General features: G+C 34.8%; 1 protein-coding gene across 1 annotated transcript; it reads left to right on the forward strand.

Moving 5' to 3' along the window:
• Positions 1–14,603: 14,603 nt before the first annotated feature.
• On the forward strand, positions 14,604–16,374 carry LOC113351562. The gene is made up of 6 exons (XM_026595524.1): positions 14,604–14,731; positions 14,827–14,913; positions 14,998–15,234; positions 15,559–15,611; positions 15,783–15,912; positions 15,991–16,374. The coding sequence occupies exons 1-6, from the start codon at positions 14,609–14,611 to the stop codon at positions 16,372–16,374; spliced, it is 1,014 nt and encodes a 337-aa protein (XP_026451309.1). The 5' UTR covers positions 14,604–14,608.
• Positions 16,375–16,600: the final 226 nt, after the last annotated feature.

Below are 16,600 nucleotides of genomic sequence, written 5' to 3' on the forward strand. Positions count from 1 at the left end.
GTATGCATTCTTCTTCGTGTAGTTATTGTTCTTCACAAGTTCTTGCTTGTGTTTCATCTTCCCTCTTTCCTGCACTATTAGTATCTCATAACAGTATGATCATAATATCAAGTCTGCGGCATTTTCACTGCCTCAGTTTCATTTCCATGTACATATTCACAAGCTTGTTTGCTTACATATAATCATTCTTGCAAGCTTACTTGCTTACTCATTTTCTTATGTGGTCTTATTTTGCCTTCCTAGTTAAAGGTCTTATTTTGCCACCTCTTGTCATTGCGACAAAATCGCAGGACGTCTTTGCACTTTCATGCAAAAACCCATTGATCTTGCCTTAACTTTTTCTTTTGTATTATTGCCTCTTCAGGATTGTTGCGACAATATGACAGGCCTAAATATTCCTGCAAAAATAAAGCCCCATGACATTGCCGTCTTGCGACGAAATCGCAGGACGTCTTCACACTTTCATGTAATGACCCATTGATGTCGTCTTATCTTTTTCTCTAGTATTATTGCCTCTTCAGGATTGTCGCACAAATATGACAAGTCTTAATACCCTTGCGAGTAAAAAGCCTCATGACATTTGCGTCTTAAGACACTTATCAGCTCCCTAATGGAGGGTGCCGCCCTTATCTCCCCCTAGTTGCCCCTTCAAGGAGGCGTACTTCTACCATACAAGGTTAGCTCCTTCCACCCGGTCTTAACAACAACCAGTTGTTTTCGCAGTCTCTTGTCCCTTTTACCTATAAGGCTTATGGTTACGAGAGTGCACCCTAAGTGGGGTTTTCTTCGGGCTGAGTGCAGTATAAGCCAAGACTTGTCAAGAATGGCAAGGTACGCTCCAGATGCCCCTGGCACTCTTGACTCAACCGTGTACCTCGGCGCCTTGATCAGATTCTGCACTCCTTATAAGAGACCCCTAGTCGTCCAACCTAAAGCAAAATATTAGGTTGAAAATCCAAGGTACCTCTCCTGGATGGGCTTTATTGACCCCAAATCTCCATGACTCAGGTTCTAGGGGCGGTGTAACCTTTTCGCTGAGTCATGCTACAGGTACCCCCTTCTATGACGTACTTTAGGTCTTACATTTGCCTCTTGCGAAATTTTATTCGCGAACTAGGGTGTACGCCATAAAGGTTCGCCCATTCTAATCTTAGATTTTTATGGATCTTAGATTGTCTCTTGCGAAATTTTCGCGTTTCTTTACTCTTTCATTCATTCTTTCATTTATGTCATTTGTTTCATCCATTCTTTCATTCTCATAATATCATATCATTTGAAGCAAAGTAAATATTCAAGAGAAATTCTAATACATTATAATTCTGAAATCTTTGTAATTCTGCGATTGTTTCGCATTTTGTAAATCAAATCAAAAATCTTTTTATTCTCTGCAAAAGAAATATTCTAGAGAAACATATAAATTGAATTTTCTCAGTTTTCTGTAATTTTGAAATCTCGCAATCTTTGTAATTTTGAAGTCTTTGTAATCTTGAAATCTTAGTAATCTTTATAATCTTTGAGATCTTGAAATATTTGTAATCGTGCGATTGAATCGCTTTTTGTAAATCAAATCAAAAATCTTTTTATTCGTTCTTAGTATAAAGTAAAATGTTCAAGGAAGTGGTACTTATCTTTCATGTGAGTCGTTGTTGTTGTCAAAGAAGTGAATAAATGCCTTGAAATGTATGAATTTCGTGCAGCAAAAAGAAGTGTGAGAAGTGAGACTTGAACCCTTGACATGCTTCTTGGATTTTCTCGCACCATACCAACTGTGCTAAGCCTCTCTTGTGAAGTAATCAAATTCCAACTGTGTGAGAGGCATTTCTGTATAAATTTCGAGTAACAAAAATAAACATGCGAGAAGCAAGAATTGATCCCGTGACCTGCTGCTTGCATTCATGCCTCCTGACCAACTGTGCAAGCTTCTTCTTTGCGAAATATCTCTGCGAAATTATCATCAACTCTCTTCTGTGCGAAATAATCAAAAAAATATATGTGCGAAAAAAAACGCAGGTGTTGGGACTTGATCACACGACCATGAACTCATTAACTTCGCAGATGACCAATTGTGCTGCCTCTTGTTTGCGAAATAATGAAACAATATTGCGAAATTATTCATTTTTTCGCTCTCTGTAAAAAAGAAGAAAACTATGTTCGCAGGCGAATTCGAGCTTGCGACCACGAACACACATACTGCTCTCTGGACCAATTGTGCAAGAACCTCTCTGCGAAATTAACACATAACTTTTTTCCTTATTCTTTTATTCTCCCATGCAAATGAGAAGAAAATGAAAAATATATGTCTCTGCGAATTCGAACCCGTGAGCTATTTGTTGTTCGCTCAACCTTAAACCATCCGTGCGAATACAGAAATTACAGCATCTGCCTCTTATCTTTTCTTCGTCCTTCCTTAACTTCTTTCACATTTGCCTTCTTCTCCTGAACATGAAAATCTTCCACTGAAACTTCCATTTTTTCCTTAAATTTCACCACAACAACTAATTTTTTCTCTCACTCTTTTCATCTTTGAATTGTTGATGATGTTTACTCCCTGAAAGTGTGATTTCTTCCATGAAATTTCCATTTTTGAACTTAAACTTTGTAGATCTAGAAAAATATGAACAATAGCTAATCTTCATGGAAACTTCTTGAACCAACAAGTTACAGGAGGGATAAATCCTTTACTCTTCCCTGTTTCTAGCGCCAAAAATGTAGTTGCAGGAAATCCCACAACACACCCCTTGTATTATCATGACTATAATTTCTAGATCTAAACTTATTTAATATGAAAATAAAGATAAAAATAATGAAAAATAGAAAATAAGACACAAGATTTACGTGGTTCGATCAATATGATCTACATCCACGGGGTTAGGGATCTTCACTTTGATTGTTTGTAATTACATATGGATTACAATTGAGACTCCATTAGTGAGTATTTTGAGCTCTTGGTTGAAGAAGGAAGAAGAAGATAATAATACAAATTCTGCTCTCTCTCTCTCTACAAATGTGTCCTCCCTAAAGTGTCTCTCTCCTTTTTCTTTTTGATTATCCTCCTTTCTCTCTCTTGCCTTTCTCTTTATATAGGTGTTTACATAATGGATGAAAGCTAATGTACATCTAACATTTCCCCTAATTTCGGATCTGGCTTGCGGTATTTTCGCAAGCTTACAAATGTAACATTCACAACATTCCTAATTTTCGCAAGATCATCACACTTTTCTCATGTTTAAGTTGATGTCATATGTTATGTCGTTTCTGAAATCATCCTGCGATGTCTTCGCGATGTGTTGTTAATAATTTCACAAGCATATTCTTCTGTGCGAGATTCCGATCCTACAATTTTCTTGAAGAAGTTTCTCAATTTCCTTAGAGAATGACCCTATAATGTTGTAGAGTACTTGTTCACGATCAATAGACTTTTCGAATTCATCCATGAGCTGTACATGATCCTTGAGATCAACAAACTCTGTAGAATTTTTTGAAATTCTGGTGAGCTCCATTTCAACTTTTGCCATTATTTCCAACGTCTCATTGGAGGAAGAATGACCAACACAGGATGGAACAGTCTTCCTACATCGGGATTCAGAAGAATCATCTAAGGAGTGACCCTTTGAGGTATTCCTGAGACACTTGACAAAGTTGACAGCTTTAGGAGGCATTTTGGTATGCGTATGAGATTCTGTCCACAGACTCAGATTGCCACAAACACAGACTTATGAGGTCTTTAAAGTGTTTGCCTTCTCTAATACCAATTGAAAAAGCGGGGGTCTAACAACACCATCCAATATTTCGATTAGCAATCTGTATGGACTAACTCCGAAACACTTTGCTAGAGAATCAACTAGACGGTTAGACTCAATCTAGATAGAAAGTATCTCAAGGAGTTATTATCTCAATCTCTCGATTTGATCTTTACTCAAGCAAATAAAAATCTGCGAGTCTTTATCAAGGAGAGATAACTTGGATGGTACCAACGACCAATGTCCAAGGATCAATCAACTACAATCAACAACTAAAGGTTGGATTAGAGAAGTTGATGATCACGAATGCACAACCTGTATTATTTCAATTATATAAAATATAATACGGAAAAGAAATAACACATACACCAGAAATTTTGTTAACGAGGAAACCGCAAATGCAGAAAAACCCCGGGACCTAGTCCAGATTGAATACGCACTGTATTAAGCCGCTAAAGACACTAGCCTACTGCAAACTAACTTCGGACTGGACTATAGTTGAACCCCCATCAGTCTCCCACCGATCCAAGGTACAGTTGTACTCCTACGACTCTGATCCCAGCAGGATACTGCGCACTTGATTCCCTTAGCTGATCTCACCCACAACCAAGAGTTGTTGTAACCCAAAATCACGGACTTGATAATAAACAGATATATCTCACACAGAAAAGTCTATAAGAGGATAAATCTATCTCCTACAGATAAACCCTAGGTTTTGTTCCGTCTTTAGATATAAAATCAAGGTAACATGAACCAATTGATAATCCGGTCTTATATTCCCGAAGAACAGCCTAGATTAATCAATCACCTCTCTACAATCCTTCCTGACTACACAAGCGGATTGTCGAGGAATCACAAACATCGAGACGAAGATGTTTGTGACTTATTTATCTTGCCTATCGGAGAACTCTCACGATCTCAAGTCAATCAATCGATTGTACTCGTACGATAGAAGATGCAAGATCAGATCACACAACTACGATAAAGTAGTATCGGTCTGGATTCACAATCCCAATGAAGTCTTTAAGTCGTTAACCTGATTTTAGAGAAGAAAATCAAAGGTTAATGGAGATCGACTCTAGCGGGCGCACTAGTAGCTCACAGACGTGTGGGGATTAATTTTGCACAATGATAGATGTCTCCTTTATATAACCTTCAAATCAGGGTTTTGCCTTAGTTACAAAGCAATCCTTATTCACCGCTAGATGAAAACCTGATTTAGATTGAAGCTAATATTTCTCAACCGTTAGATCGAAAACTTAGCTTGTCACACACACTTGTGTAGACTTTTACTGGGTTCGTGAAAAGCATGCCCAAACGTGTACGTGTATGTTGGTTCAACATAGTAACCCAAAAGGTTAACCATATGAGCATTTCATATTAACCTTGTTCTTCTTCACCATAACTAGTTCAATTGACTCAAATGAACTAGTTAAAGAGTTGTTCAATTGCTATGAGATCTTATGTAACTACACAAGACACAATTGAAATAAAAATGATTCGATTCGATTGAATCGGCTCATGAACATTATAGCCACGGTTTGCATAAAGCATTCCTTAGTAATTTAATGTTTCATGTTCAGAGCACATCTTTAGATCATAACCTCTTAAGTTCACAAACAAGTTCGCGGACTTAAGTTAATCGGTTGAGTTTTCCAAACTCAGAAGAAATTCTCGGAAGGAGAACTTCCGCCAGTTCGCAGACTGGGGTCGCGGACTGAGTTCGCGGACTTAGCACACAAACGAGTTTTGGAAAATCCCAACAGAAATTCTCGGTCGAGAATTTCCGACAGTTCGCGGACTTGGCAAGCGAATTCCACAATCCTCCCGATTTCTCTTGATCATCAAAGTTCGAGAACTTCGGTTCAAGGAATACATGGTTATGTAATCTAAACTCTCATTTTAATCATTGAGACATTCTCAGAGGACGCTATGTAGCCGTTATTCACAGACCGATTCACGTCATAGCAATTCTCGAAGTAATTGAAACTTTTCATGACTTTCGTCACTAGGTGAAGATAAACTTTATCAAAGCGAAACGCTCTACCAACACACGAGTTCGAGATGAAAGATAAGCAATGAATGCTCAGCTCGAATGTCAAATGTGTATGATCTAGTCTATATAGCATACGACTTTTGTCTCATAAGAAGTAGGAGATAGAAGAGATAGACTTTTGAGTGATAGATAAGTTCAAGTCTCCACATACCTTTTTGTTGATGAAGTTCCACGGTTCCTTGTATAGATCTTCGTCGTTGTATGATGAATCGCCATGAAGTCCTTGATCTCAACTACACTTTTCTATCCTAGTCCGAGACTTAGCTATGTAGGCTAGAAATCAAGACTTATAGTTTAGATCACTAATATTGACAAACATTCTTGAGATAGCAACGCATGCGAGGTTGACCGAGCTATGCTCTAACAATATGTACCTAGCTAGTATGTATACATATGGCTATTGAAAATGTTTTTGAATTTAAATATAAGAGCAAAAGTACATGAACTGCTTGGGGTATGTATACCTAATATATATGTCATTTTATACATAATTCTATAGCCGTGAGATTTTAAAGGCAAAGTACACGAACTTCCAAATGTATGTATACCTAGTGTATATACCATGTCAATTAAGACATAGTTCTGTTGACTTTTATTAAACGAAAAAGTTCATGAACTGCCTAGGTATGTACACCTTGTCTTTGACAAAGGAAAAATTTCACGAACTGCCCAAGGGTATATAAACCCGGGATCCATACCATGCTACTTTTGACATGTTTCTATATAATTTTGAGAAATCAAAAAGGACACTATTTATTAAGGCGCCCTTCTACTTTTGTACACTAATTCGTACACTTGTACTTTTTTCATATCTCTCATAAACACTTCTAAGACAACATTATTTATAATTTTCTATTGGGCTTGTGGATTAATGTTTAGACTTAAGTGTTCTTGAGCACCATTATTGCTTGGACATTTACAGCCTTGGTAGTCCTTGTCGACTATCCTTGTGCACGGTTGTATTACTGTCCAGACCATAGTGCATATTCTTTTGTAGAACACAATATTTTCACATGTTTATATGAATTCCTAAATTGGAATTTCATCAAAGTGGAAAAGTGTTAGCTTGGATTCTAAGGAACCTTATTTTGAATCTAATGCTACTTGTAGCTTTAAAAATCCATAAGTAAAGAGACTTTTTTTTTTGAAATGACGAGGGTACCAAGTACACCACCGTTTTTTCATTTGATCACAACTTATTCAAGACCCACCATGTATAAACCTTTTTAAGCAACAATCACTAAAGGAATATTTCAACACGGTGTCCACTTGGAACAGGGTTAGTCTGGACTGGCCTAACAACGTGAGAAATCAAAGCCAAGTGGCAAATCACAATACACCTTGTGTGAGGTCTATGGATACAAGATCGATACAATACAACAACAAGATGTTCACTTGATAATAGTTACGGTACAAGAGCGAAACAATATAGGATCAATATCAAGTGTCTAGTTAACGTACAAGTGTATTTACTTTAATTATTATAGAAACACAATTATAATGCGGAAATAAAGTAAAGCACACATCAGAATTTTTTAACGAGGAAAACTACAATCTTGTAGAAAAACCTGCAACTTCGTGTAGACGAGACCAAACAATCTAAAATCCTACTTAATAAGCTTCAACAGTATTCTTGTTTTGATAACATCTATCAGAACCGAAGTTCTCAATAGACGTTTGATAGTAGATATCCTAGCAAACTGGCATTCTCTTTAGGACTAAATCTAGTAGATCTTCTTAATGGTTCACAATAACTTCTGCTACCAATCTTTCAACTGCAAAGACAAGATTTCTTCGGATTATATTCCAAACAATAAAGGATCAAAACTATTTGGTAACCAAACTCACTTTTTAATCATAGTACCGAAATATATGATAAAAGCACAATTATGGATCTTCTGTTTTTAAAATCTATCACCAGATCCGGATCTCCTAGGTTACGAGATCAAACAAGACAATGATTACCAAAATAATCAATCTTGATTACAAGGTATATGATAAAATCACAAGCAACTTGTTGATCTTAAAAGGCTTGTGTTTATCGATAATAAACAACCTTCTAATCCCAGAAAATTAAGTCACAGAAAGTCACACCAAGATCAAAACAGAAGAATAAAGTCTTCAAATCCTTAAAATATTCAATCTTCGATTTAATCTTCAAAGTAACAACCTGCAAAAAGAAACTTGATTCATTATTTATTTGTGGCAAGAATGGAGTTTGTTAAAAATGGCAAATCGATGAATCTATCTTGCAGATCTAGAATTACTTAGATCTGTAGAAACGTTAAATCCTTGATCTAGTTTGAGTATCCTTATATCAGAAGAGAAAGATCTTAGAATAAACAAACTAGGTGCAATCAAAAACCGTTAGTCAATCAAATCAATAATCAAAAACTAAAATAACAATGAAATTATCTAGTTTCCCACCAGCGGTACTCATAGATCTTGTGATCCCACAAAAGTCTTTAAACGAGCGGTCGTAAGAGATTTCACCTAATTAGGGTACTTTTTCTCCAAATAAACGACTCCACCAGAAACAACACAAATGAAGTTTGTCTGGCTATTAAGATAGTTTTCAAGAAATGCAAACTTAAGTATTTACAAACCAAGGTTGTTTGGACAACAAGGAAATTCCAAAACCGAAAACATTCTCAAAATATGCATTAAAGTACCTAATTTCGGCTTTCCTATTTCCAAAACAATATTTTCGAAATCTCTCTTAGAAAATTTGTATTATTAGTTTAGCACATTAACTAATAAACCTTTTCCAGAGGATATAATTTAGTTGCTAGTAGTTAAAATATATATATTTAAATCATAATTAAATGTTTTTCAAAATTTTGGTTTGGGACCACCTTGAGGATCAAGGAATATCTTTGAACAATTAATGATAAGAGTTATGTACATGTTCAAATGATGTTGACATATAGAAGCTTTCTATCTTAGCAAACCCTAATTCCAAAATCACACAATACATAAAGAAATATGTGAATATTGGAAACTCGGTTTTGCTCTTAGGACCGGTTATACCATGACTCATAATATAGGTTGTGATCGGATATACCATGCTTCCCAATGTAGGTTGTAACTGGTTACATCTTGCTTCCCAAAGTAGGTTGTGATTGGTTACACCTTGCTTCCCAATGTAGGTTGTTATCGGTTACACCTTGCTTCCCAAAGCTAGTTAGGAGCAATTACGTCTTGTCACACAATATAAGCTATGACCGGTTATACCTTGATACTCAACATAGTCAAGATCGGTTCTACCTTATCATCTTGCATTGGTCATCCAAATATTATTCAATGAAGAACCGGACCAACACACTTATGATTTTCCTTTCGATTATGAAACAAGTTCATACATCTACTTCCTTAAACCAATGCAATAATACATAGTTTCCTAGGACGAAATCACATCTATATCCCACACATAATCAAGTAAATAAATACATAGATTATGTTGATGTCTTATTTACGAAGTTCAAAAGATAAGCGTTATACTTCGTAATGCAATATAATTCCTTGATACTTTGGTCATAATGTTATAACCAAGTCTAATCACTAGAATATCATAAATATAGCTTCGCATGTTATGTTTTCAATATAAAGCGACTTGAAAGATACATTAGGAATGGAAACAATATCAAGTCAATATTAAGTCGTTACTTCTTCACATACTTCAAGTCTTCAGAGTAATACTTGTAAGTCTCAACATTCCTAGACTTTCTAGCCTAACCTAAACGAAGTTGACTCTAGTAATTAATCAAGCGACTCTAGATGATTTTTGATACTAAAATATGACAACCAAACTTGACATACTAACGCTTGGTGGGTTCAACCGAGCACTTATAGCTGGATTTCTCAATCCCTGAAAATCCTTTGTCATAGTTGCAAATATATTGTCGTCCTCTATAACCTAGACTTTTTTGGAAACTGTATTAGGTTACGAATTTGAAGATTTCACTTAGGGATTCGCGAATCCAGGTCACACTATCTTTTACCTGATAGTTCTTGTATCCGGATCTTGTTCTACTGGTTACTGAAGTTCACAAACTTTAGATCAATAATAAGACAAATATAAATCACAAAGTTTTTTTCGTCTCAGACTTTGTGATTGCATTAGATGGATATCTAAACTCTTGGTTGATTATTTTGTATTTTTTGTGAGGTGGTAGTGACATAGGATTTTCTTTGATAAGAGTGTCAATGTTCCAAATCCGTGAGGTTTGATAAACTTGTCTATTGCGAACAGATTTACTACCCTTGATGAAAATATATTGAAAGGAAATTAATATACTTTCTGTTAGAGGCATATAAGTATCAGAAGTTTTGGAGGCTGAAGCAACTCTTAGGATGTAAAGGACGTTAGCTAAGGAAATCAATTGCATAGAGTCTTGAGAGATTCAAGAGACATATTTAAGCACGAATGAAGCTGAATTGTTTAGAGGGTTAATTTTGTCTCAACTATATTCAAGCCCGAAATCTGATAGTAGTCTAGTGTTTAATACAATGCAGTGTTCAAACTGTTCTAGATCCCGAAGTTTTTCTGCAAGTGCAGTTCTCCTTGTTAAAAAAATTATGTTGCCTTGTATTATTTTGTTTTCTGCATTATATCGTTTATCTTTATATAAGAATATCACAAGTAGTACATAATCAATCTAGATAGTCTTTGAGCCCTTGTTGATTGAGATCCTACAAGACTCATTCTTGTTGAATTCGTATCTTGAAATACATATTACAAGTCTCGTACTTGTTTGGATTGAGAGCTCGTACAATTCAGGTACATACTAGATTGTTATTGGATATTGATTTTTGAGATCATCCAAAAAAATTCTACACAATCAGGTACGCGGACCTTTGATCTATACATATTGATTGTGGAAGAGAGATAGAGAAACTCTATAAATCTTATACAATAGTCTTTACTATTGACCTACTTGTGATTGTATTATGTATTTCCTATAAAGGTTGCCAAACGAAAAATTTGGTGACTTACTTGGTACCACCTCCTTTTCAATTACCTAAAATGTTAGTCCTAAAATCTAAGCATAATTGAATTCTAAGATCTCAACTAGATATTCTTAATAAATATTTATGGACAATTAATTTTTTTTTCCATATATGATTACCAGCACTTGTTGCTTAAATATTTAGTTTTCCAAGTTTGTTTGTTGAGTATTTTAACTTAGTATCTAATTAAGCATAATAACTAGCATTACTTGGAACTAACTTACCTAAAAGATGAAACATACCATAAGTAAAAATAATAACCTTGATTAAGGTTTTAAAAATTACCAACTTTAGTACGTGAAAAACACGAGAAAAGGTGAGCCTTGAGAGTCGATGGAAATAATCGAAACATGAAAAAATAACATGCAGTCACGTTTTCTGGCTAGGTTTCGGAAGTTTGAAACCAATTGCTGCATAATTCATTGCAGAATACTTAACCATAGAGGTTTTGAAACCTTGGGGTTGGTTTTGGAATCAACACAGAATTTGCCAAAATACCAACTGTATATTCATTGTTTCGGCACTTTAACCAAGTCAATAATCAAGGTCATTTTCACTAAGGTCATTTTCATTTTCCCCGGATGTATGTACAAGAACATATGTTTGTCGTCATACGTAGTGCCCTAAAGAGTGAGTATTTTTCTGAAAAATATACAAATATATAAAAAAAGAAAGCAACCATAAGTAGGATAATCTGTATTCACGTTACTCAACTCAATCATGATGAAACTCCTGATAGATGTCTTCGTGTGATCTTTAGTCTCTACGTCTCCAATCGTCAGGGGTAATTAGAAGTCGATATGGTTTGTCATATACCTCTACTACATAACTTTAATCCTAAATGGTAGAAGACTATCATCTGAATTGCCGGACCAATTCGCATCATAGCAACCACTAATTGAAGTGGTGATTTTTTGCGGAAGAATCTCATTACTAATGGATCATTTGCATTTATTGAAAATGATGTTTATTGTAAATTAATTTATCCTTTATTCTACCTTGAAAATCGTAATATGCCTATATATAATTTGAAACATCCAATTTCAGAAACTATACATATCTTTATGAAATTAACGAATTAAGTATTTTTCGTTCAACTTTGAGGGTTACTAAAATGCCTTATATATTCATTCACTATGATAACATTAATGCAATATCTCTGAAACGAATTTCCTCTTAGGTAATGTAGCAGTCGTCTGCAACAAAGCAACATCCTTGTTAAGTTGCTCATTGAAGGTCAATTCAACAAAATAACAACTTTAGGTAGGGATTGTGCATGCCCTGGCAAAAAAGATCTGGGATTTGAATCCGCAATTGCTTAATTTTAGCTTCAAAATAATTATACGAGAGTAAAAGGATGGTGGAGAGCTATTTGGAGTCTAAACTTGATATTTTTATTTGGGATTGTCAATAGGTACCTGACTACACAAAAATGAACAAGATCGGCGTCGTTCAGATATGGTTCCTAATTTTGTACCTATTAACTGTTTTTGGGAAATCATGTATCCCCTTTCACATCAGATAGTTGTTGGATATTCTTCCATTAATTTGGTGCAATTTTGAAATTAGGAGAATTATATAATAAGATGAAATTACAAAATACCAAAAAAATGTTGGCGTAAGGTTTTCATGAATCTAGGTCTCCATGAATTAGTGTTATTGTCAATAAGAAACAGAAAAACAAATAGATCAAAATTCTCCGAAAAATTAAGTTAAAAAGTTCTGTCATGTTGTTCCACCCGGAGGCCCGCATCAGCATTTGGTTGCAAGGGCCGGTTCCAACGACAATTAAATGGCAAGGATGGAAAGAAAAAATAACAACTTCGAAAAAATAAACAAGGTATGTTTAACAAATCCTATACAAGACTCATGCGCTTAAATAAAATACATGTTTGTGAATGATACTATCCCTGGCCGATATCTTCCTCTTATTGATTACTTTCATATTTTATTGCTTTCAATTATCCAATAAAATACATGTTTGTCAATTATTGATTACTTCACTTTCTCCACTTCCTAAGAGATCAGGATGCGCTCAATCAATGACTTGTATAAATAGATTTTTAATCTATTTTCGAAAGGGGGGGACACAAGTGTTATCAACACAAGTAGCCAGAAACCATTTTCTGATACACAAGTCATAAACAACCACACCTTCATAATTCAACACTTTGATCTCAAACACCTTCTCCGCTTCCCTCCCTAAGATCAACCCTTCTCCTTCACCTTGTGACCGAATTGAATCTGGAGAGGCCATTTTTTGGTTTAGGCCAGATTCTTACAGATTGATTTCTCAAACCTAAAAGCATTCCCGTGTAGTGCATTTGTTTAGGGGTTGAATTCGTTTCTCAATCAACACACCCCAAATTACAAAAAACAGCAGAATCAGTTTTTACCCCAAAACAATACTCGAGACATCAAACATGTAGCAAACTGGGGGATGCTCATCAGGGTATTGGTCTGGCGGTTTACAGCGTGCGGCGTGCAACACGTCCATTATAAGAAGGTGTCAGGAAAGCAGAGCAGTTAGTGGCGGCAAGAAGTAGTGGGTGTAAACAAATCCATTTCCTTCATAGTGGTGGTGTGGTTTCTGGCACTTACACATTACCCCACTTCTCCATCACTCAACCACTCTCACTTCCTACGAGATGAGGGTGCGTTCAATTATGACTTGTATAAATAGGTTTCTACCTATTTCGTCCAAATGACAGAGCTTTGGTTAACAATAACACAGTATCCAAAAAAACACCGAGAACTGATAGCTTAAAATCTGCAAGCCAGTTCCACATTCTGATACAAGTCATAAAATAGCCACACTTTCAGAATTAACCATTCTGATCTCAACACCTTCTTCGCTTCCCTCCCTAAGATCAACCCTTCTGCTTCACTTTGTGACCGAAGCAAGACTGGAACGACCATTTCTTGGTTTAGGCCAGGATTGTACAGATTGATCTCTCGAATCTAAAGTAGCACTCCCGTGCAGTGCATTTGTTTAGGTCTAAATTCGTTTCTCATCAACACACCCAAATTTACCAAAACCGGTAGAAACAGTTTTTACCCATAAACAGTTTTAAATGAGTATTTTCCTATTTCATTTTGATGATTTAACGAGCATCTTGTGCTTTCACTTCATGTTGAGCGAGTATCAAGTACTTTAATTCTTTTAAATGAGTACAACACTTCAGTTGCAGTTTTGTAAGATTTAGTGAGTATCAATATACTTCACTTTCTGTTGTACTTTAGTTCCGCGAGAATCTTGTGCTTCACTGGTTTTCCTCTAAGTGCTTAATCGAGTCTGATTTTGTGCACACTCTTCACGTGACATTTTAGTCTCCTCTATTGATTTAATTTGGGAGTTTTATAGTGAGGGACGAAACTCTAAATATGCGTGGTAATTGGGGTAATTTGTTAATTACTCAACAAATAAGATAAAAATGTCAAATTCACACTCCTTAGAGGAGTTTCCACAAAGATGTATTCTAAGTAAAGATTGTACTTTCACAGACTAGTTGACATTCTCCAAGGTATCTGGAGAGACAGAAACAGATAAATGCTAAGAATCGATGGAATTTATTACCAAATATATTTTTGCATTTATGATATAAATATCTCATTATGATAAAGAAAATCTGAAAGATATAAATGAATAGGATAATTTATAAGAAAGAATCAAACACAAAAGAAAATCATATATTAAATAAACGAGTACGGTCATACCAACGGAAAACCATACACATATATATAATCTTATGATTAATCTTCTCCATCAGCCGTATTGCATTCGTGTATTTTATTGATTAAAATGTCGAAATTTACCGAATTCACATGTTGGATTCTCATATTAATAATATCTGTTAATGAAGGATTAATTGAAGGAAGAACGACTACGAAAGCGGTAAACAAAGCAATAATTAAAACCATTAAGGTGAGTAATATTTTTAAGTTAATGCATATATTTAATATCATGATTATTGAAATATTTATGCGTACATACTTATCTCGTTGATTTTTATCTTGTAGGTCAGAAACGCAAAGACCATTGATTGTTATGATATTTACAGACAACCTAGTCTTAACCATCCTTTGCTTTGTAATCATACGATACAGGTTTATTACATATTTTTATAAACTTTTTCTCATTATATATATAAACTCTTAATAAATTACTTAATTTTTATTTTCATGCAACAGATGAGACCAACGTTGAACCTAAAAGGAACGAAATCAGATATTTCCGGAACACTTGAAGTTACACAAACTTGGCATAAGTACGGATCATGTCCTGAAGGAACTATCCCTATTCGGAGAAAACGAAAAATTTATAATCCCACAATTTTGCGCAAACATCATTATACAAGATTATCACCTTTTAAGACTCTTGTTACATCAAAATCAAACAACACTATTGATAACTATAATTTCCATGAGGTATACAGAATCACATATCATCATTATTATTTTCTATTTGCAATATGTGTAAATATATGGTTGTAGTGATTAAGATAAGTATTCTTACAACACGGTATAATTGGGGTGCACGGTAATTTTCTTGGAGCGCAAACAAAAATAAATATTTGGACACCATTTACCGAAGCACATGTATATCCCAAATTTGGGTTTTTTCTGGTGAAGACAAAGATATCAATACTATTGAAGCTGGATGGCATATAAGTTGTTCTTCCATATGATATGAAAATGAATTTATAAAATTTTGTGGGGTACAATAGAATTTTCAAATTTATTTTTAATTAGGTGTACAAGGAAATGAATGGTGACGACCAGACCAGATTTTCATATACTGGACAGTAAGTATTATTACCCATTTTGTTATACGAAATAGCATGGTGATGACGATGTCTTGTCTTCGAAGGACATCAATTATTAATTTTTTTATTTCTTGTTATTATTATTAATTTCTTAGGAAGATCAAATCATTTAACTGTTATTATTTCTTGTTAAATGGACGGATACTTGAGATCGGGTTGCTACAATCTCCTTTGCCATGGTTTTGTGAAAACAACGTCAAATATCTCCCTTGGTTGCAATTTCACAGAGGTATCTACTTTCAATGGTGACCAAAAAGATTTCACCTTCAGTATTCAAAAGGTATGAAAGTAGAAGTCATCAAATATTCATACCCATTATCAACTTAGATCCAAAAATAAACATTGAATAACTTGGCAGGACCAAAGTAGTGGAAACTGGTGGGTACAATTACAAGGTATTTCAGTCGGTTATTATCCAAGCGCTCTCTTCACGGAATTATCAAGATCGGCAACAAAAGTAGAATGGAGAGGAGAAATCGTTAATTTGAAAAATAAAGGACAACATACTTCGACTCAAATGGGTAGCGGTCATTTCCCTTCTGAAGGTGGTTTAAAGACATCGAGTTATTTTAATCGGGTTCAAGTATTTGATGAAAATAACATGATCAAGGACCCTGAAAATTTTAGGACAAAATCTACGAATCCAAACTGCTATAATTTGAAAATTGACGACGAACATTATGGTACAAATGGTTATGGTTTTTACTATGGAGATCTCGTTTATAATGATAAATGCGAATAATTAAATATATAGCCCTTTCGTCCCATAAAAATTGAGGCTTTTCCTTTTTAAAAGTGTATTGTTTGGTCTAAAGTTTATTTAATAAGAGGACTTTTATTTATTGTTAGAAAATGGATTTCAAAATATTACATTTTTTTTTGATATATCTCAATTATTGTGTATTTTTGGGTGAAAGTACTTTTAGGTTCAAGATATCAAAATCGTACAAGACGAGCCTAAACTAAGA

Source organism: Papaver somniferum, chromosome 1 (genome assembly GCF_003573695.1).
Source record: "Papaver somniferum cultivar HN1 chromosome 1, ASM357369v1, whole genome shotgun sequence".
In the NCBI taxonomy this organism is placed as follows: domain Eukaryota; kingdom Viridiplantae; phylum Streptophyta; class Magnoliopsida; order Ranunculales; family Papaveraceae; genus Papaver; species Papaver somniferum.